Source organism: Ascaphus truei, chromosome 5 (genome assembly GCF_040206685.1).
Source record: "Ascaphus truei isolate aAscTru1 chromosome 5, aAscTru1.hap1, whole genome shotgun sequence".
Lineage (NCBI taxonomy): Eukaryota > Metazoa > Chordata > Amphibia > Anura > Ascaphidae > Ascaphus > Ascaphus truei.
The window spans coordinates 140,868,341-140,891,975 of NC_134487.1; the positions used below are offsets into that span (position 1 = coordinate 140,868,341).

At 46.8% G+C, this 23,635-nt stretch overlaps 1 protein-coding gene across 1 annotated transcript in view; it reads left to right on the top strand.

Annotated features, from left to right (window-relative positions):
- SH3PXD2B (SH3 and PX domains 2B) overlaps positions 1 to 23,635 on the top strand; it is a 133,278-nt gene that overhangs the window by 57,753 nt on the left and 51,890 nt on the right. The window contains exon 4 of the mRNA XM_075600984.1: positions 5,982 to 6,058. Coding sequence (XP_075457099.1) covers positions 5,982 to 6,058 — 77 coding nt within the window. The remainder of the gene's footprint in view (positions 1 to 5,981; positions 6,059 to 23,635) is intronic.

Genomic DNA, 23,635 nt, shown 5'->3' on the forward strand with positions numbered 1-23,635 from the left:
GACAGGGAGACAGGGAGGGGGAGGGGGAGACAGGGAGAGGGAGACAGGGAGACAGGGAGGGGGAGACAGGGAGACAGGGAGGGGGAGACAGGGAGAGGGAGACAGGGAGAGGAGAGACAGGGAGAGGGAGACAGGGAGAGGGAGACAAGGGAGGGGGAGACAGGGAGAGGGAGACAGGGAGGGGGAGACAGGGAGGGGGAGACAGGGAGGGGGAGACAGGGAGGGGGAGACAGGGAGAGGGAGACAGGGAGGGGGACAGGGAGGGGAGACAGGGAGACAGGGAGGGGGAGACAGGGTGGGAGGGAAGGAGGGAGACAGGGTGGGAGGGAAGGAGCGGGAGACAGGGTGGGGAGGGAAGGAGGGAGACAGGGTGGGAGGGAAGGAGGGAGACAGGGTGGGAGGGAAGGAGGGAGACAGGGTGGGGGAGAGGGAGGGAAAGAGACACACACACCCACCTGACACACACACTGATACACACTGATACACACACACACACACTGATGCACACCACCCCCCCACGGATACACACACACACTGATACTGATACACACACACACACACACACACACACACACACACACACACACACACACACACACACACACACACACACACACACACTGATACTGATACACACACACACACACACACTGATACTGATACACACACACACACACACACACACACACACTGATACTGATACACACACACACACACACACACACACTGATACTGATACACACACACACACACACTGATACTGATACACCCCCCCCACTGATACACACACACCCCCACTGATACACACACACACACACACACACACCCCCACTGATACACACCCCCCCACACTGATACACCCCCCCCCACACTGATACACCCCCCCACTGATACACACACACCCCCCCCACTGATACACACACACACACACACACTGACACACACACACCCCCACTGATACACACACACACCCCCACTGATACACACACACACCCCCACTGATACACACACACCCCCACTGATACACACAAACACACCCCCACTGATACACACAAACACACACACCCACACCCACACATACACCCACTGATACACACACACACTGATACACACACACACTGATACACACACACACACACACACACTGATACACACACACTGATACACACACACTGATACACACACACACTGATACACACACACACTGATACACACACACACACTGATACACACACACACACACACTGATACACACACACACACACTGATACACACACACACACACACACACACACACACACACACACACACCACACACACACACACACACACACACACACACACACACACACACTGATACACACACACACACACACACACCACTGATACACACACACCCACTGATACACACACACCCACTGATACACACACACCCACCGATACACACACAACACACCCCCACTGATACACACACAACACACCCCCACTGATACACACACAACACCCCCCCACTGATACACACACAACACACACCCACTGATACACACACAACACCCCCCCACTGATACACACACAACACACACCCACTGATACACACACAACACACACCCACTGATACACACACACCCACTGATACACACACACCCACTGATACACACACACCCACTGATACACACACACCCACTGATACACACACACATACACACACACACTGATACACACACACATACACACACACATACACACACTGATACATATACACACACTGATACACATACACACATACACTGATGCACACACTGATGCACACACTGATGCACCCCGCCTCCCCCTGCACCGCCTGCCAGCCCCTGCACCGCCCACGACCGCGCAGCAACCACTGCCCGCCCCCGAGCCCATCTCCCACACCAAGGGGACGGGGGGTAGTGAGCGCAGGGGGGCAAAAGCTGTGAGCGCCGGTGGGCAAAGCTGTGAGCGCCGGGGGGGCAACGGTGGGAGCGCCGGGGGGGCAATGGTGGGGGCGCCTGGGGGGCAATGGTGGGAGCGCCGGGGGGCAAACGGTGGGAGCGCCGGGGGGGGGCAACAGTGGGAGCGCCGGGGGGGCAACAGTGGAGCGCCGGGGGGGGGGCAACGGTGGGAGCACCGGGGGGGGGGCAACGGTGGGAGCGCCGGGGGGGGGCAACGCTGGGAGCGCCGGGGGGGGCAATGCTGGGAGCGCCGGGGGGGGGCAATGCTGGGAGCGCTGGGGGGGGGGGCAATGCTGGGAGCGCTGGGGGGGGGGCAATGCTGGGAGCGCCGGGGGGCAACGGTGGGAGCGCCGGGGGGGCAACGGTGGGAGCGCCGGGGGGGGGGGCAACGGTGGGAGTGCCGGGGGGGGGGGCAATGCTGGGAGCGCCGGGGGGGGGGGGCAATGCTGGGAGCGCCGGGGGGGGGGCAATGCTGGGAGCGTCGGGGGGGGGGCAATGCTGGGAGCGCCGGGGGGGGGCAAATGCTGGGAGCGCCGGGTGGGGGGCAATGCTGGGAGCGCCGGGGGGGGGCAATGCTGGGAGCGACCGGGGGGGGGGCAATGCTGGGAGCGCCGGGGGGGGGCAATGCTGGGAGCGCCAGGAGGGGCAATGCTGGGAGCGCCGGGGGGGGCAAAGGTACAAGGTGGTACAAAGGCAGGCGCACCCCCGCTACCACCTCCTATTACCCCCCCTATTACCCCCCCTATTACCCCCCCCTGGCTGGGACCCGGGACAGAAAGGGGACACTCACGCGCACAGAGGAAGCCGGGAAGACACGTGTGCTCTGCACAAAGCGGAAGTCCCGCCCCCGGCTTCCTCTGACCTGCCTGCAACCAATCCCCTGCGGGCCGGCCGGCATTCTAAGTCCCCCATCATTCAGTCCCCCCGGCAGCATTCTCACGCAAACATAAAAAATACTTACCGCCGCTGCACCGCAATACCGGGACCAGGGACAAAAACCGGGACAGGCTTAAACCGGTACAGGCCTCAAAAAACCGGGACTGTACCGGTAAAACCGGTACGAATGGTCACCCTAACTAGTACTGTAATATGCGATTATAATGCACAAAATGCAGTGCTGTAAATTCCAGCTGTTGAAGGAACAGAAGGCAGCTAATGAGTTAAATGATGGTCCTGACCTCTCTTTGCCCTTTTATTACGTCACCCTCTTAAAGTTACAGTCCATTCCAATATGTGAGACTCTGGAAGTAGGAGAGACTCTGGAAGTAGGAGAGACTCTGGAAGTAGGAGAGACTCTGGAAGTAGGAGAGACTCTGGAAGTAGGAGAGACTCTGGAAGTAGGCGTTGGTAGTACTATTATTGACATCACCTTGTGTTTTTTTTTTTGTTTTGTTTTTTTTAATAAATATATTTCTTTATTGATCTCATTAAATGCACTAAAGTATTCGTTATTAAAGCTGCAAAGCAAGCAATATCCTACATGCGTGTTTAAAAAAAAAAAAAAAAAAGCAGTTCTGTACTATGAGAAAATACTTGTTGCATTTTTTCCCCAAAAAAACAACTCTAAATGACATTTTTTTTAATGTATTATAATGTAACGAGCATTTTTTTATTTCTATAGCAACCATTTAAAGTCACATCCCATTCCTCTTCTGAAACAGGCTCTGGCACACCCCTTTTTGAGCCCTGCCCTCTTTCTAGCAGTGCACCAATTGTATTTAGTGACTACCTGGTCACATGATCATTCACACTGAACTTTGCATCTTTGGTCCTCTTCTGCTGCACTGACAGCCATCTTAGTGAACCCCCGAGCCAAATCTCCGCCGATCGATCACAGGAGAACGGATCGATCGGCAACTTAGCTACTTACTTATCATTGTTTGGATTGTACTAATGCACATATTAAAGGGAAGTCAAATAAAATAAAAAAACACGGCAGCTTGGACTATATATTTCGCTGCCCCCCCCCCCCCAAACCATAAATATAAGCTTTTCCAAAAGTAGAGTACCTGTACTTTTAAACGTGACACCAGGGTGTTGCCTGACTTGACATGGAGAAATAACATTGTTTGTCCTAGTTTCACCTCCCCTCCCCTCTTACAAAGGCAAAGTTTCCATGTTCAGGGCTTGTCTCATGATCTGTAGAAATGTATGGAAAACATCTGCTTGCTATAGGAATGTGCCCACAGTCTGAGCTAAATAAATCAAGAGTTCAGTCCTCCTTCCCGTAAAATGCATTTTTTTTTTTTTTTTTTTTTTTTTTACAAATCCGCCATTTCATGCATTAATATTCATATAGGTTTGCCAGTGCACACAGGATTGCTTCAGATAGCGAACCTATTAACCGCTCCCTTACAAAAGAATGCATGCCGTGTATATGCTGTGCTGCTGTTTGTGTACTTGTTTGAGTTAGACTTTCGGATGTAAATGTGACCAGCTTTTAAACCATTCTATTATATTATGCAAACCCTTCTTCAATCCCGCATAAAAAGGTAGGGTTACAGGAGTACCTTCACTTGAGTTGTATTCTAATCTGTTTTTCAAAGTGGGACTTTATAACTTGGAAAAACTTGGGTGAGTGCTTTCATTGCACTGCTCCTCTAATATCCCACACTAAGGATTCAATATGGTGAGAAGTGGAGTAAGGCTCAGTAATGTTCAAGTGAATGAAAGGTAATGCATTCTTAACTGTTACCCCCCACTTCTCACCATATAGTCAGGGTCACGAGGTCATTTAGGTAATGGCAGGAAACCATTAAAACACATAAACGGATATTTATGTTTAGTGAACACCCTATTCGTAACACAGTTGATTTAATTAGACCATGTGCTACCAGAGGGGCCTGTGACTCATTGCTGTGATTGGTTAATCTCAGAGACCCTGAATTATAATTTTTATATTTGGGTTTCATACCGAGAGATCACACTAAGGAAGCAATCTTGAAACCAATGAACATGCAAGTTAATACTTATGGCAGTGCATGTATTACAAATGAGCAGGCAATTGTTTAACTATTCCTGTGTCATGCTGAAAGTCTCTAATGGGTAAAGATAAAAAGAATGAACCAAGGCTGTGTAGGGGAAGGGAAATAATGGCCAAACATTGTCCTGAAAGAATTCCTTTAAAGGAAAGTAAAAATAAACACTAGACAGGAAGGGACAGCTTATAGGATCTGACTCGGGTCTGGTGCTTAAAGAAATAAATACATTAATTTGGCTCACACAGATGGAATGTAAAAAAAAATGCAGACTAAGATTCTTTCCTCCCCCCCCCCTCCTTCTCTTGAGATTAACTTTTACATTTGGAGTAACAAGAGTATTGGTAGTCTTGTTAAAATTAATACTTTGCATATGAATAGTATAAAACGGCAGAGAATCTGTTCTTTGAGCGTTTCGACCCAACACGGAGGACATGTATTACAATATAGATATATAGAGATAGATATATAGATTTAGATATAGATATATATATATATATTTTTTTTTTACTTGTATATTAAATAATAATAATAATATATATATATATATATATATATATATATATATATATAAACAATCTGGGTGCTTCAAATTTTCAGAAGGTACTCAAGAAAGTACATCTTTTCTTAGGAAAATTGTTGAGGGATGCACATTCATTTTCTATTACCATCAATGATTGTAGGAGCTCTTCCCATACATCAGTGGTTGGCAACATGATATACTTTAAGGGCCGCACAGTGTACATTTATGTATACACGCTGTTCCCCAATACCCTATAACCTTCATGTATTATAGACCGACATGAATGCTGTGCACGATAAATAAAATATACAGAATTAAATACTTCCACTTACATGGTTACAGAATACTTGGGATAAACATGTATTGTGAATCGGTAAGGAGCAGAATGCTAGTATTTGTACCTCACTGATTTCATTTTGTACTTAATTCTTTCTTATTAGGCACGAACAGCACAAAACATTGGCATTAAACACTGCGATGATTCATTTTGTGATGTTTTTGTGTTTGTTTCAGGGAAAATCCTCTTTCGAAGAAGCCACATACGAGATGTGGCCGTGAGGCGCCTAATTCCAATTGATGAGTATTGCAAGGTGAGTCCCTGCCTCTAGAAGTGTCATTAGCAACTACATCTCCCACTTCCTTTCATTTCTCAGTTTGATTTTTGTATACTCAATAAAATATAGCAATGCTGCCACATTGAGTATCTGAAAGTACAAACTGAGCTCAATGTCTTTCATTAACCTTAGGCTGCACTTATAGTGCCAGCTACGGCTACGGATGACGTCTCCCGTCTCCGTAGCCCAAGCGAAAGTTGTAATTTGAGTTTGGGAGACGTCTCTAGCTACAAGGGGAGTGACAGAAGGCAGAGGGGTGGGGACAAGCACTGGGTTATTTGTAGCACTGGGGTAACGTTGGGTTATTTGTAGCACTGGGGGTAACGTTGGGTTATTTGTAGCACTGGGGTAACGTTGGGTTATTTGTAGCACTGGGGTAACGTTGGGTTATTTGTAGCACTGGGATAACGTTGGGTTATTTGTAGCACTGGGGGTAATGTTGGGTTATTTGTAGCACGGGGGTAACGTTGGGTTATTTGTAGCACTGGGGTAACGTTGGGTTATTTGTAGCACTGGGGTAACGTTGGGTTATTTGTAGCATTGGGGGTAACGTTGGGTTATTTGTAGCACTGGGGTAACGTTGGGTTATTTGTAGCACTGGGGGTAACGTTGGGTTATTTGTAGCACTGGGGTAACGTTGGGTTATTTGTAGCATTGGGGGTAACGTTGGGTTATTTGTAGCACTGGGATAACGTTGGGTTATTTGTAGCACTGGGGGTAACGTTGGGTTATTTGTAGCACTGGGGGTAACGTTGGGTTATTTGTAGCACTGGGGGTAACGTTGGGTTATTTGTAGCACTGGGGGTAACGTTGGGTTATTTGTAGCACTGGGGGTAACGTTGGGTTATTTGTAGCATTGGGGGTAACGTTGGGTTATTTGTAGCACTGGGGTAACATTGGGTTATTTGTAGCACTGGGGTAACGTTGGGTTATTTGTAGCACTGGGGTAACGTTGGGTTATTTGTAGCACTGGGGGTAACGTTGGGTTATTTGTAGCATTGGGGGTAACGTTGGGTTATTTGTAGCACTGGGGGTAACGTTGGGTTATTTGTAGCACTGGGGTAACGTTGGGTTATTTGTAGCACTGGGGTAACGTTGGGTTATTTGTAGCACTGGGGTAACGTTGGGTTATTTGTAGCACTGGGGGTAACGTTGGGTTATTTGTAGCACTGGGGTAACGTTGGGTTATTTGTAGCACTGGGGTAACGTTGGGTTATTTGTAGCACTGGGGGTAATGTTGGGTTATTTGTAGCACTGGGGGTAACGTTGCGTTATTTGTAGCACTGGGGTAACGTTGGGTTATTTGTAGCACTGGGGTAACGTTGGGTTATTTGTAGCACTGGGGTAACGTTGGGTTATTTGTAGCACTGGGGTAACGTTGGGTTATTTGTAGCACTGGTTTAACGTTGGGTTATTTGTAGCACCGGGGTAACGTTGGGTTATTTGTAGCACCGGGGTAACGTTGGGTTATTTGTAGCACCGGGGTAACGTTGGGTTATTTGTAGCATGGGGGTAACGTTGGGTTATTTGTAGCACTGGGGGTAACGCTGGGTTATTTGTAGCACTGGGGTAACGCTGGGTTATTTGTAGCACTGGGGTAACGTTGGATTATTTGTAGCACTGGGGGTAACGTTGGGTTATTTGTAGCACTGGGGTAACGTTGGGTTATTTGTAGCACGGGGGTAACGTTGGGTTATTTGTAGCACTGGGGTAACGTTGGGTTATTTGTAGCACTGGGGTAACGTTGGGTTATTTGTAGCACGGGGGTAACGTTGGGTTATTTGTAGCACTGGGTAACGTTGGGTTATTTTCCTTAGTGTAAAGACTTTGGGTTAATTATAATGTTAACGTTAAATAGACAGAGCTTATAGTACATTTGGCCCTTAAGGTGCTGCACTGCTTAGCAAATGTGCCCCTTAATGAGCAGTTGTATATATTTACTGTACTGTACTTGCCAAGACAAAAAAACCCCTGTTATTTGCTTAAAATGCCTTTATAGTGGTTTATCGTTTGTGTGTATCTGCTCAGATGTTTCAATGGATACCTTATCCACCGTGGATAAAAATAAAGTTACGGCTATGTCTCCTGACCTAATGAATGACGACCTTGGCCGCGATTAAAGTTGCGGCGGGCGCGCCCACCGCGAGTACTAATGTGTGTTCCTCAATGAGGCCACCCATAGTGCGAGCGCTGCAGAGCGACCGCACGGGAGATTTTTGAAAATACAATTGAATTATTTTTTTCCGCGTGATGGCCGTGTCACGGGAGCGTTTTAGCTAATGAGGGCGAACGAGCCTGGTGACGCGTCTGTCACGTCTCCCGATCGCCTCTAGCCTCAGTGCATGTTTTGCACGAGCGACAGGCCCGCATGACATCACACGTTCGCTCGCACGCGCACACACTACAACTATAATTGAGGCCTTAGAATGACAGAATGACAGAATGACATCACCGTCAAAGTATGAAAACGATTTAATCTGGTGTGGCGTTTTTTGCTGTGCTCGCTGTTCTAGATTGCAAGCACATGACAATTTCATTTCCCATTTACTCTAAGCAATCTGTCCCAGGAATATAAGCAACAGGTATTATAGAGCGGCCGAAAACCAACATCCAGACAATCTAGGAATGAACTTTATGAAGCATTAGGCCAGGTCCCCGCTGAATGCGGGGACAAGAGCCGCCCATCAGTGGGGCCGGGCCCACTGCAGGGGGTGGGCACAGCGCTGCACGGCCTGTTGTTCCAGCAGACGGGAGAATTGTGAGTAATACTAGCGACGGAGTGCTAGGCCACACCCCTCTGCGACTCAGCCAATGAGGGTGAACCTGCCGGGTGACGACATGGCCGCAACTCACTGCTAACCGGGGAACTCGGCTGCATGCGCCGCCAACCTGGCAGGCGCTCGTGCAGCGCAGAGAGCGGGGCCGTAGCCTTACCAATGATCGTCTCTTGAGTGGGGCCCTGAGGCGCAGGGATATTTTCTTTCAGGATTGATTGACCTCAAGGCTCTAATGTTTGATTGTTGTGCTTGGGTTTCACACAGCGGAAACAGCCTCATGTGTCCAAAAACCCCAGCATTGCACCAGCCAGCACGTCATACCAGTGGCTTACTAGCCGTGACGTTGCTGGCGATCAAACTGAGGAACAAGACTCGATTCAAAAATATGTTTTTTGAACTCAGAGGGTGGCAGGTTTGTTTTTATTGTTAATGTTTTGCTGGCTTTGATGGAGTTAAGACCAGGGGACGTCATGCTCATGGGGAAACCCAACATTCAGGAATTATAAAAAATACTCTGCTACATAATGGCAATAATTGCTATAATTGTACTAGCAGGTGTGTTTGTGCTGATGCTACGCTCCTTTCAGTCAGATGATGCTGAATTCAGTACCTTATAAGTTGGCTCTTGTAAAAACCTCAACTCTTTACTCCTGGAGGAGCCCACAGATGGTATTATACTTATTCTGTGTCCCTTCACAAGCAAGGGGCTACAGGTTATTTTTTTTCTCACTTTCACTCAACTCCTATTCCTCTCATCTTCCTTCTCTGAAGCCCATTTGCTTTGAACACTTCCTGCTTGGCTTCCTCTAAGCTCCCCCAGAGAATGCTAATGGCACTATAAGAGTGTAAGGGAGGCAGCTGCTTAAATCAAGCATCTGAAAGTTACTTTGTTAAAGAAGCAAATTACCCCTACCAGTTCAGAAGGGGCCACAAAGCGAGTGCACAGGAAGGCTTAACTGTTCCGTAACCAGGGGTGCGCAAACTGGGGGGCGTGGCCAAGACTTTCTGGGGGGATGGAGGGGCAGAGCGGTTTCGGAGGCCCCCCGCTTCTCCGAAGGCAGTTAAATGAAATGCCGGGGATCGCGCGAGGCTTCTGTAACTTTACTTACCTTTTAACTCTTCAGCGATGGCAACCCGGCGTTAAATGACGCCATGGGGTCGCGCGACGTGGCATTGCCATGGTAACGTAATGTCACATGACTGCGGCGTCTTTTGATGCCGGAGCCGAGCAGGGGGTGAGAGTAGGCAGGGGGAGTGCCGGGAGAAGACTTTGCGCAGCCCTGCTCTAACCCCCCCTACAAAAGGTGGGGAATAAAGGTAGTTCAGAAGGTAGTTTAACAGTTAACCAGCAGTGAGAGACAAGTAGGGCAGAAAAGAGCAGTGTATAGGGTGTGAGATTTGGGGAAGGAGAAGCATTATAGGAGGTGATGGAAATCCTGTACGTCAGTGGTTCTCAACCCCCCCCCCTTTTTTTTTTTTTTTTACATTGTGCACCCACTGCTACAAAACATTTGTTCCGCGAACCTCAAGCTAATAAATCTTATTGAAATAGAAAAACAAGCGCAAATAATATCACAAATAAATCAAACGTAACACAGATGATATACTATCCTTAATGAGTGCAGCTCCTGACGTAGAATTCAAACCAAATTCAATCAGCAAACGAAGGAGAAACAGGTGCGCAAATCACATCAGGACATGAAAAAGAAATTGAAAACACAAAATAGTGCAATATTGTCTACTCCAACACAATAGCTTCAATGCTGGAAGTTCTATAAAATTTGCACTCACGAGTTTAACGTGAAATGAAAGCGTTGTGGTTGTTCAAAGTTACCAACTTATATCTCCAGACAGGTACTCCAGATCCATAAGAGGGGGGGAAAATCCATATACAAAAAAGGGAAAGCAAAATAGTATAACACTGTTTTTAATGTTAAAAACACAAAGTATTTCACTTACATAAGTGCCTTTGTTTAAGAGCATTCAGACCACCCTGGGTCATAGGGTCAGACAAGATATTCACAGCTACAGCATCCGCTCCATGGCCGTCACAGCAGGTACTGGGCTGATTAAAGTTGTCTTCCAACTATTGCCTACTGAGACTATTGCTAACATTTATGGATCTGCATCATAAGGACATGAGCCCCCTTTTATTTCTCTGATACACTTGCAACTCCTCTTATAGTCCCACATAATGGGTCCCACTTACTGAGCAACCTTCTGCTATACGGCACCTCCTGGTGCTGGAAGACGACTTAATGCCCAGTCAGGTCAACCTTACGAGGTATCGCTCAGCGCTGGAAGGTGTCTGGGTAAATATGGACCAATATCTTCAAAAATCGCAAGCTGGTGTCTTCTTTTTTTCAGAGCACAAAACAAGTTATGGTGAGTAAAATAGTAACAACCTTCCCCCCACCGTACAGTGTACAGCAATTAAAAATACCACTTGTGCGCACATTCACACGTCTCAGGTCTGCAGACCTGCTTTTCACCATTATCTCTTGGCGTACAGTCATTCCACTGTAGCCTGGGATTCTGGGAAATAACATGCAAATGAGCACACACTGTCACTTTTTGCTACTTGCCTGTATTAACATGGACAACCCCAATAGCATATTCCAGCTTTTCAGCACAGCCTGGGTTAAAGAAGTACATAGCCAGTAAATCTACCTACAGATAGACCGTGATTTTCAACCTTTTGGGTCTCATCAGTGTGAAGCTGGTTATAAAATTGTTTGAGAACAAGAAGCGCAATAGTGAGGGCAGCAAAAGAGTGTGTGTGAAGAAGCTGTAAAGGCCGACGTATCTCGCCTACAGTCATTCACAAGTTCATATTATAATTTGGTTGTGAAAAAAACACCAGTGCTACAAATATATCCAGTGGTTCTACCAGATGAATATAGGATATGTCTGTCACAGGAGGGATCCAGGACATACTGTACACCTACACATTTCCTTCCCAGGCAGTGTTTGCTAAAGGGATCAAATAAACGACTGTGTGCATTTTCATAATGGCATGGCTAGAAGCTTGAGCAATGTGTAGCGTTACTTCATTACCGCGGAACCTTCTGTATCCCCCACCCTTTAAGCTGGGCCCAACTTGGAAAATACACAAACACATTACACAGAGCTTGAGGGTCAATAGCCACAGCTTTTTTTTTTTAGTTTTTCTTTTAATACAAAACAATTCACGTGCCAACTACTATTCTGCAACAGTGCTCAACTAGCAAGACCAGCGGTGCACACCCGTGTCCTGCCCACCTGGCACCACACAGCCCTGGCGTGCCCTGGATTATGTATAATTGGGCGTGAAGATGAGTCCCAGATTCCAACCGCACAGTGAATGCTGCTCCCTTAACAACAAATGCACAACATACTGTAAGCAGTATAGCATGCACAGATCCCGATCTGTCAGGGTTATACGCGCCTTAAAGCAGCAGTCCAAGCTGTCGTGTTTTTTATTTCTCTTTAATATGTGCATTAACACAATCCACACAATGATAAGTAATTAGCTAAATTGCCAATCGATCCGTTCTCCTGAGATTAATCGGTGAAGATACGGGTCGGGGGTTCACTAGATGGCTGTCCGTGCAGCAGAAAAGGACCAAAGATGCAAAGTTCTGTGGGGAAGATTTTGTGACCAGGCAGTCACTAGATACAATTGGTGCACTGCTAGAGAGAGGGCAGGGCTCAGAAAGGGGTGTGCCGGAGCCTGTTTCAGAAGCGGAAGGGGATGTGACTTTGTAAATGGTTGCTATGAAAACAAACAATGCTTGTTACCTTATAATACATTAAAAAATGTTATTCAGAGTTGTTTAAAAAAAATGCTACAAGTATTTTCTCATAGTACAGAACTGATTTATTATAAAAAATTTTTTTTTTTAAAAACACACGTAGGATATTGCTTTGTCTGAAGCTTTAAACAAGCAAATGTCTCTACCCCTGGGGATATTGAAATCCTTAAATTAGCACCACCCGACTTTTATATAGCTCGTTGCTATCGCACTCAAACTGGCAATGAAAAACAACCCTATCACTGACATGTGAACAAACTTTATCACAGCTTTGTTAATCTTAGGCCGCGTTCACACAGGGGGCTTTGCGACACTGCATCCGCGTGTGCGCGCCTCTGTCTGCTGGGCGATGTGTGATTATCCTCAGCAGATGAAATGATCTGACACAGGGCGACGTGTGTGTGTGTGTGTGTGTGTTTAGAGCAATATAGAGCATATATAATGTATAATATAGTGTTTAGAGCATAAACTGAGAGGGGGGGTCCCCCGACCCTCCGATTTCACTGCCGAGTCTCGGGTCAATTTCAGCAGCCAATCAATGTAAAAGTCTGGGCATTGATAGGCTGCTGAAACTGACGTCGTGGAGGACAAGGAAGCGGAGTGAAGTGAGGGATCTCTCCATCTGCCGATCCAATACCCTGGTTCCTAAAGAAACCATGATGTGAATGTGCTCATTTAATATATTGTGAGTACATTTCCTGCTCGTCTTCACGATAAAACATTGTGTTATTTGGTAAAGCACTATTGTTTCCCTTATCTTTGTATGATTGCATATGACTGATTGGAAGTTGCTGCCAGAGTGAAAACATCATCTTGCCTGACACCACCCCTATCTGATGTATGCTGCTGTTTGCTGAAGTCCAAAACCTGAGGTGTCCAAAGATCCATCATAAATACAAACCTGCTATTATATATCTTACATTTTGTAAGTAGGTTATCTAAAGAGCCAAGTTTCACATATTGACATATACTTATTTTTCATACCACACTATGATGAGTTTTGTATTTTTTTCTGGGTGTTCCTGATGATGCTGCTCCCTTCCTGCCCTGGATCCTAAACTGTTGTAAGGGAATCGGTGCATATTCCCTGGAAGGTTGAGAGAATTCGTCAGTTTCACAAACTTTTATTTTTTTGAGCACTTTTTTATAGTTGTTAAGCGCCTTTCCAAGTCACTGGGTGTCACGCTGCTACAGCCAGGAATCACAGATTGAAAAGACTCCCGCGGCTGCAGCAGTGCCGACGCCGCACTTTGCAGCCAATGGTAGTTTCAACACTGAACACTACCATTGGCCGCCAGGAGTCTGTGACGAACGTGTGTGCGCACGTCGTGTAGCGTGCTGTGTGAGCGGGGCCCAATCCTGCTTTTTTTAATAGCTTGACCATCGTGAACCCGCCCACACTTTCCTACAAACCATTTCAGCCCAAAATAACTGCAACTCCTCTGATTAAACCTGAATTTGGGCCAGGTCTCTTCTGATCAAATGGACGTAAAAAATCCATGGAATGAACCAAGGCCATATCATTTCCCCCCAAGGAACGCCAGCAAAATCTGTAATAAAATAGTGGGAAATATGCAACACCTGATTATAAAGCGCAAGATCAATGTGAAACAGTGCACGGAAACCTAAACATAACAAATGGGTGAATAATGGCATGACTGCTGCCGGTGTAGATTCCTTGTCCTGGTCCCAAGAGTGCGTGATGCCCCTGTTTGTTCTTCACTTCCCTGGCCATTATCAGGATCCCGGAATGCGTCTCCTGAGATCTCCAGCATGCATCATACAGCGCGTGCAGTTACTGATTCTGCGGCCCGGTGTGGCAGTGCCTTGAGCTGCTGCAACCTGCCATCGGCATGTTGCTGCATCTCGTCCTACAAATGCAGGTCCTGCCTCCCTTCTCCTTGTACCCTGGGATACTTTATTTTGTTTGGTATACTCATTTCTGGATTAGATGCCTTATGTGGCTTCTAAAAGGGAGATTGTATGAAGCAATACTGTAGCTTCTCTTATTATTGGGTGCAAAATACAGTGGCAGTGAGGTAGTAACATTTTACGATGTACAAAGTGCTCTATGGCTTAGTCTGCGTCCATAGCAGATGCGACATCGCTCGCGCCGAATACAAACAAATGGATGCCAATGCGCTTGTGCATGGATCACGCGTGAACGAGCGTGACAAACTGGTTTGAATGTGCCTCGCGACGGCCCTGTCACGTGCATAGTCCAGCCAATGAGGGCGAACCGCTCACGTGACGTCATGGACACGTCCCTCGACACGCCCTCCCCCTATTGCGCAACCCTGCAGGACACAGATCGTGACAATGATGGGCGTGTGCGAAGCCACATGTGGTCGCGCGCGCCAATACTATGTACGCGGCCTTAGGGTTGCTTAGCCAATCTAGCACTTAATTTTCTATGGGGTGAGTGTGGTAAATGAGAGGTGAATGCTGTTATTATCTGTGTGAGGAAAGCTGTTAGAGGGTTCTGTATGGTTGTGCATAATTGAACATACATGAGAACTCTTTGCCCTGAAGTCTTTCCTAGTGTGAAGTTTAACATGAGGAGCATCTGCCCATGGTGTCCCAGAGGAGAGGGGGAGGTGTGTGTGGGTGGGTGACATTTACAGCAGATGTTAACTGCCTCTGATTCCACAGTGGGAGGAGTGTGTGGTGAGGTACAGTATTGGTCTCTGATGTCTCTATGGGAATAGGGGGTTTGAGGTATGTCTATATGATGCACGTGCTCTGTATATGTGATTTCAATTACTGTACTTGAGGCAGTGTTTCTCTCCTTTTTTCCCTGGTGATACTCCAGCCATATTTCTGAAATGCAGGTGACGCCCCTGCACCTTTTACACCAAGCTTCTTCATATCAACCTCTAGAAAATGTAGATGATAAATTACAGCTTTTTAAACTGTTAAGCTTTTAAATTAAAATACCACAAAATGATACAATGAACATGTATCACATCAGATGCACTGTAGGTTTCAGGGATGAGCAAACTTTTTAAGCCGAGCCCCTCATTTCATCCATGAAATTTCTCGGGCCCCCTGCCTGATGTAATCAAAGTCACATGAAAAAAAAAAAAAAAACCTTTATTAAACGGTATACAATGTAAATACAAATATGTCTAAATACCTACATATTTCAACAGCTCACGCTTGCAAAATTAGGCCGGGGCAATGCTAAAAAAATACAGCGCTGAGCCAGGAAACTTACCTCCTGCATCCGGCATGTGTGGGGCGTTGTTAGTCGCTTCCGCAGGCGTGCGGAGGCGTGTGGAATTGCAGCAGACAGATTAATTTCATTTTTCGCGCTGAGGGAAGCGGAGGGCCGGTCACGTGACCGGCAAAAGCCAATGGCACTCCGTGACGCCGGCGCCGTGGCGTACTAGCCCAGCCTCCCGCCCCACCTCACATCCGCCTCACAAGCGCGCTCGCTGACGCTCATTCCAGGACACACAAAAGCTCCTGCTTGAGCATGAGCGTCAGCGCGGCTCAGCGCTGTATTTTTTACCATGGCCCCAGCCTTAGGCTGCGTCCACGCTGCCGCGGAGAGCGGTGACATCACCAACTCTCCAAGCATGAGCACAGGGTGTCCTGCATCATTTTGCAAGCACGAGCAAGTGTTTACAATTTTTTTATTATTATTTCTGTACATTCATAGTATGAGTGATATAGGTGCACCCTACCCTTTCACTTGCAGAGGATCGCAGCGAAGCAGGTTGCCAGCGGAGGAGAGCAGGAACACAGCGTTATTGTAGGGCAAACACCGGAAGGAGGGGTATTTGACATCAAAGCGCTCGGGCGTGCTCCTCCCCCGTACCTCTGAAGCCCCCGTGCGTGCGCACACACCATCACGTGGCCGCCACCTGCACTATCCTGTTTGGCTGTCCGCCCGCGCACATCTTCTTGGCCGCCTGCGCACAGCTTTTTTTGCCCTCCCGCGCACCGCGTCTGCCAGCCCACACCCCCAGGTTTCGCTGCATGCGCCCCTCCTAAATAATCTTGCGCTTCCCCAGTTTGGGCACCGCTGCATTCAATCACACACACACACACACACAATCACAACACACACACACACACACAATCACAACACACACAGAAAACACACTCATCACAACCAACAGAACCAACAAACACAGACACAACACACACACACACAACACACACTGTACTCAATCACACCGAACACAGACACAACACACACAATCACAACACCCGCACACAATCACAACACCCGCACACACACTCAATCACAACCAACACAGACACACAACCAACACAACACACACACTATCACAACACCCACACACAACACACACACTATCACAACACACACACAGACAAAACCAACAGACACAACACACACACAATCAATCACAACACACACAACTCACAATCACAACCAACAGACACAACACTCAATCACAACCAACACTGACACACACACACAATCACAACACACACACACACAATCACAACACACACACACAGCACAGAAACAATCACAACAGCCACACACACAGCACACACTCAATCACAACACACATACACAGACAAAACCAACAGACACAACACACACAATCACAGACATAACACATAGGCAATCAATCACAACACACACACAAGACCCACTCAATCACAAACAACACACCCCACACTCTATCACAACACACAACACACACTTTCACCTGGGGGGGGGGAAGTACTAAGCCTGCTCCTGCTCTAGTCCCTCGTGTGCTGCTGAAAACTGGGGCGGGTAACAGACAGGAAGAGGAGGGGATGTCTGTGTGCATGGAAGGCCCCACCCCCGCAGCAAGGCCCCACCCCCACAGCAAGGCCCCACCCCCGCAGCAAGCCATAGAGGAGCAGCAGCACGGAGCTGCTTCTTGGCCGCCCGTGCACAGCTCTGCCCGCCCCCAGGTTTCCAGCACGCCGCCTGCGCCTCCCTAATTCTTGCGTCCCCTAATTTGCGCACCGCTGGGTTATGTCACAGCTTTTCTTGAACCAACATACTGTAGATTTTTCAAAGCTGCTGATAAATAAGAGTCTTTCAGAGCTTTATATGTTGGGCGCTCATTCACCAAAGTCACCTGGATGTTAAACAGGTAAAAACAAACAAAAACACTAGCTTTACCAAATTAAAGAAAGCATATTGAATTTCCTGGTTTAAAATGTCCTGTCACGTACACTCTCAGACCTCCTTAGGCCGGATGCACAGAACCCCGCTAACTCAGGCTCCTAACGGTCCGTTCTCAAACTTGATCACCAATGTGAGTTTCCCTGAGCTTAACCGCAATCCACACAACAAAATGTGTGCAAAAACAACGCCCGGCGGGTTTCTCATTAGCATAGACTTAACACTCTCTGTTAACCTGCAGTAGTTTAGCTGTGTTATACATGTTATCTCTGATAAACCTATTAACCTATATCCACATAGATACGTTTTAAACCTTACTGTCACACATTCAATGGCAACTTTATCACGCATGTCTGTTACAGAACCACTATTACAACGTGCGTGGGAACAGTTTTAGGCGAGGAGAATCCGGCTTGTGCAGCCAACACCACATAGACAAACAAATTCTTCAAAGTACAGATCTTCTCTAAGGCCGCGCTTATAGTGCTGGTAACGTCGCCGTCGCCACCAGCGAAAGTTTAGCGGGTGTCGTCAGTGACGTCACTAAAGGGGGCGCGACGTCACTAAAGGGGGCGGGCCACCCAATTTGATTGGTTTAGAGATGGTCAAATGTGGCGACTGTCTCTAAAAAAAATCAAATATACCCGGCTTCCAAATTTTTAGATGCACCATTGCTCTGTCGCGCTTACTATAAGCGCTTGCGACGGAGTCAATTAATTTGTTTTGGAGCTACGTCGCAATGCACTATAAGCACAGTCCGCGCTTATAGTGCTTATAGTGCTGGCGACACGACTGATGACATCGCCACCCGCGAAAATCATAATTTAACTTTCAGCGATGTCGCTAGCGACGGGTTCATTGATTGGTTTACAGACAGTCACATGTGGCGACAGTTTGTAAAAAATCAAATTAACCCGCTTCCAAATTTTTGGTCGCTCCGTCACTCCATCGCCATCGTGCTTACTATAAGCGCTGGCGACGGAGTCAATTGTTTTTCTTTTGGAGCGACGTCACGTCGCCGACGCGGCCACTATAAGTGCAGGCTGTACTTTGAAGAAATTGTTTGTTACAGAACCACGCCACACATGCGCATTAACTTAACATCTAATACCACCATGCAGATATTGGCGCTCGTGCGTTATGTCTGAAAACTTTGAGAACAGTTTTATAAAAACTGTTAATGAATAAAATATTTTATAAAATATCTGTTAATGAATGTCCATTACACAGTGTACATACCGAGATGAGCGTGTCTCAGGTTGCAGGCTGGTCCTTCTGCACACCTAGCTAGGCTAAGGATGCAACTTTTCGCCGGGATGAGCTACAGGTGCTTATTAATGGTATTGTGGACCACTATCCAAAATATTTGTTGGGCTTTGTTTAAAAAAAAAAAAAAGCACTGCTGAAAAGCTACACATTTTTAGGAATACCCTGACCTCCGCAAATGCTCGGGGGCATGCTGATAGGAGCATAGACATGCTGCAGAAGCATGGGCTGACCGCAAGTAAAAATGTAAGATGAAGCTGTTGGACCAACCCAGGTCAGCCAAGAGGAGGGGGACCACCAGATGAACCTAACGGCCTATGATCAGCGCATAATGGCGATCATGGCGCCATCACAAGTAGTGGGACTGCCTAGCATGGGTGATACTGAGCCACATTGTGGAATACGACGCCAATGTGGGGGCAGAACCAGCACTCAAGGCAGGAAAGAGCAAGTCGTTCATTTTTCTTTGTGGCATTTTCCTTTTGTGTTCGTTCAGCATAAACACTGCGAATTAACAGGAAAAAAAAAAGAAGCTGGCAGTTTGTCATTATTAGAAAATATATTCATATTTAGATATGTTTCATGACACCCAACATAACAGTTCATTTTCTCAACAGGAGTAATGGCCACATATTATTGCAATTTAGATTTATTTTGCTGTTGGGTATGACTTTGGGAAAGGCGTTAAAGGTGGGTGTTACATTTTCTAAATAAGCTCATGAAAGTGTAAAAAAAAAAAAAAGATGATGGCAAATACTATACAGTTTTCACTTACTGCCAAACACATGGGGAAATAATCTGTCGCGGACTTCCCCCATATTATCCTCGGCGTCAGCAGGTGAGAAATCGGGATCTCCTCCAGATCTGACTCTGCCATCTGGCAAGCGAGCATGAATGAATATATATATATATATATATATATAATGAATATTTACCAGATGTTGGTTGCCCTTGTTTTGTGTGTATATACTGTATATATATATATATATATATATATATATATATATATATATATATATATATATATATATATATATATATATATATATATATATATTGTGACAAACGGCTTACTCCGGGGCTCCGCCGTCTGTCCGGGACTGTTAGAACACGGTCTTTTAGGGTAGGTTAAATGATGAGACGTCACGTACTGTTCCTTTAAACAGGCTATGCCTGGTTTATTCAGTCCCAGGCACTGAGACTGCCACAGTTTAAACAGAAAACAAAGCCAAACAAAAAGCTGCTCGTCTGAGCGATAACTTAAACTTAGATGTCCCTGACTCAGAGTTGGAAGTGGCTTGTCCACTTCCACCAACAAAATAAGTACCTTTGCAGTCTTTAGACAAACTAACAGAATGAATGAAGCGATTTGGGAAAGAGGCTTTCTCACCCCTCTGCAGTTCAGCAGCCTTCCAGGCTCTTGGGCGGGGGCCCAGAGGAAACAGGAAACAGGTCTTATATACCTGAACTCTAATCAGCATGACAGGTGACAGAAAACAGGCAGCAGACAAACTGTGGAATGGAGTGCCTGTACCACGAGGCTGCCCTGTTCAGCTTAGACAGGACAGAAACTGTTCAGTATCCTGGGAGCCCTGTATATGGAGTTTATTACCAACCCCTGGTTTCTGTCACATATCCTCCCCCCCAGCTCAGACCTCGAGGGGTGAGCGACCATGGATATTAGGGAGTGCATCCTTGACAACCCGTCGGCATTGCCATGTTTGTGCCCCGACCTGTGTTCCACAGAAAATTTAAAGGGCTGTAGGCTTAGGAACCACCTGGTCACCCTAGCGTTCTTCTCCCTATTTTGACACATCCAGGTAAGGGGTGCATGATCTGTGACCAATCGGAACTTTCTCCCCAACAGATAATACTTGAGTGTCTCTACAGCCCACTTTATTGCGAGACACTCTTTCTCGACTATGGAGTAATTTTTCTCCTGGGGATTTAGTTTCCTACTTAAATAAAGGATGGGGTGCTCCTCCCCTTGAGACTCCTGGGAGAGTACCGCCCCCAGCCCTACCTCAGATGCGTCGGTTTGGACTACGAACTCTTTGGAGAAGTCAGGTGTGACCAACACTGGTTGGGCACAGAGAGCTTCTTTCAGGCTTCTAAAGGCCTGTTCGGCTTCGGGGGACCACTTTACCATTAGCGGTCCTCTTGCTTTTGTGAGGTCGGTTAGTGGGGTTGCCTTAGTTGCAAAATTGGGAATAAACCTCCTATAGTAGCCAATTAACCCCAAAAAGGTCCTTACTTGTTTTTTTGTGACTGGCCTTGGCCAATTTTGTATCGCCTCTACTTTGAGTGTTTGTGGTTTGAGTAACCCTCTACCAATAGAATACCCCAGATACTTGGCCTCCTCCAGACCAATAGTGCATTTAGCGGGGTTAGCAGTTAGTCCAGCAGACCGAACTGCGTCGAGCACAGCTTGGACCTTTGGAAGGTGGGACTGCCAATCTTCACTATGGATTACCACATCATCCAGGTAGGCGGCAGCGTACCGAACATGTGGTTTTAAAATTTTATCCATCATTCTTTGGAATGTGGCGGGAGCTCCATGTAAGCCAAAAGGCAGCACCTTATATTGAAAGAGGCCGTCTGGGGTTGAGAAGGCTGTTTTTTCTTTTGCCCTTTCTGTGAGGGGAACCTGCCAGTACCCTTTTGTTAGGTCTAGGGTTGTGAGATATCGGGCTTTGCCCAGTCTCTCTACAAGTTCATCCACCCTGGGCATAGGATAAGTATCAAATTTTGACACCGCGTTTAGTTTCCGGTAGTCATTACAAAACCTTGTTGTACCGTCTGGCTTTGGGACAAAAAACTATAGGGCTGTTCCACCCACTTTGGGATTCCTCAATTACGCCTAGTTTTAGCATTTTTTTAACCTCTAAACTTATAGCCTCTCTCTTGGCCTCTGGGATTCGGTACGGTTTAAGGTTAACTCGGACCCCCGGTTCAGAGACTATGTCATGTTTAATTACGTTAGTTTTACCTGGCTGTGTAGAGAAGATTTCTTTGTTCCTTCTCACTAAACTCTGGACCTCTCGTTTCTGATGCACGGACAGTGTTTCAGCTATGCTAACCTCTGGGTCAGTTTCTTGATTCTCTGACGGACCTGGGGGTACTAGGGTTAACAAGACCTCTCTATCTTTCCAGGGCTTGAGTAGGTTTATATGGTAAATTTGCTCAGGTTTCCTCCTACCTGGCTGCCTTACCCTATAATTTACTTCTCCCACTCTTTCCAAGACCTCATATGGCCCATGCCATTTAGCAAGGAATTTACTCTCCACGGTGGGAACCAGAACTAGTACCCTATCACCTGGAAAAAAAATTCTGACCCTAGCACCCTTATTATACGTATTCCTTTGTGCTTCTTGAGCTTTCTCCATGTGTTCCCTCACTATGGGTAGGACTGCAGCAATGCGGTCCTGCATTTGGGCAACATGCTCTATTACACTTCTGTAAGGGGTAACCTTGTGTTCCCAAGTTTCTTTGGCTATATCCAGTAAGCCCCTTGGATGTCGGCCATACAATAGTTCAAACGGGGAGAAGCCTGTGGATGACTGGGGAACTTCCCTAATGGCAAATAACAGGTATGGTAACAAACAGTCCCAGTTTTTCCCATCCTTATCGACCGCCCGGCGTAACATGCTCTTTAAGGTTTTATTGAACCTTTCCACTAAACCATCTGTTTGTGGATGATAGACTGAGGTTCTGAGATGCTTGATTTTTAGGAGTTTACATAGCTCTTTTGTTACTTGGGACATAAATGGTGTTCCCTGGTCAGATAAGATCTCTTTAGGAATTCCGACCCGGGAAAACAGAAGTACTAACTCTTTTGCTATGTTTTTAGCAGAGGTGCTACGTAGGGGAACTGCCTCCGGATATCGGGTAGCATAATCTAATATTACCAATATATGCTGATGTCCCCTAGCAGACTTTATTAGGGGTCCTACTAGATCCATAGCAATCCGGTCAAATGGTACCTCTATTATGGGAAGGGGTACCAATGGGCTGCGGTATGCTTTGAACGGGGCGGTGATCTGACATTCTGGGCATGAGGAACAATAGTTTGTAATTTCTGCCAGAACCCCAGGCCAATAAAAGCTTCGGAGAACCTTTTCTTTTGTCTTTTCCACCCCTAGGTGTCCCCCCAATGGATGACTATGTGCGAGGTGTAATACTACGTTACGGAATGTCCGTGGTACCAACAATTGTTTAGTTGTAACTGATTTTCTTTTATCAACCCGATATACTAGGTCGTTCTCTACCTCGAAGTAGGGGTAAGCAAGTGACCTATCTGGTTGGCCATGAGTACTATTCTGGTCCCGTATATTTCCCCTTGCTACCGCTAATGTGGGGTCCTCCCACTGGGCCTTCTTAAAACTCCCAGGACTGACCTCTAGGTCAGCGAGGGTCTTATCCTGTACTGGGGTGGTAAGTGCCTGATCAACATCTTGATTTGGGGTATTCCCTACCAAAGTAGTGATGGGGAAGGGAATTTCACAGCACTCCTCCTTTTCCCCTTTCTTATTTGGGCCCTCGTCAACCTCCATTTCTGAAAAAGGGAAAGGATTTG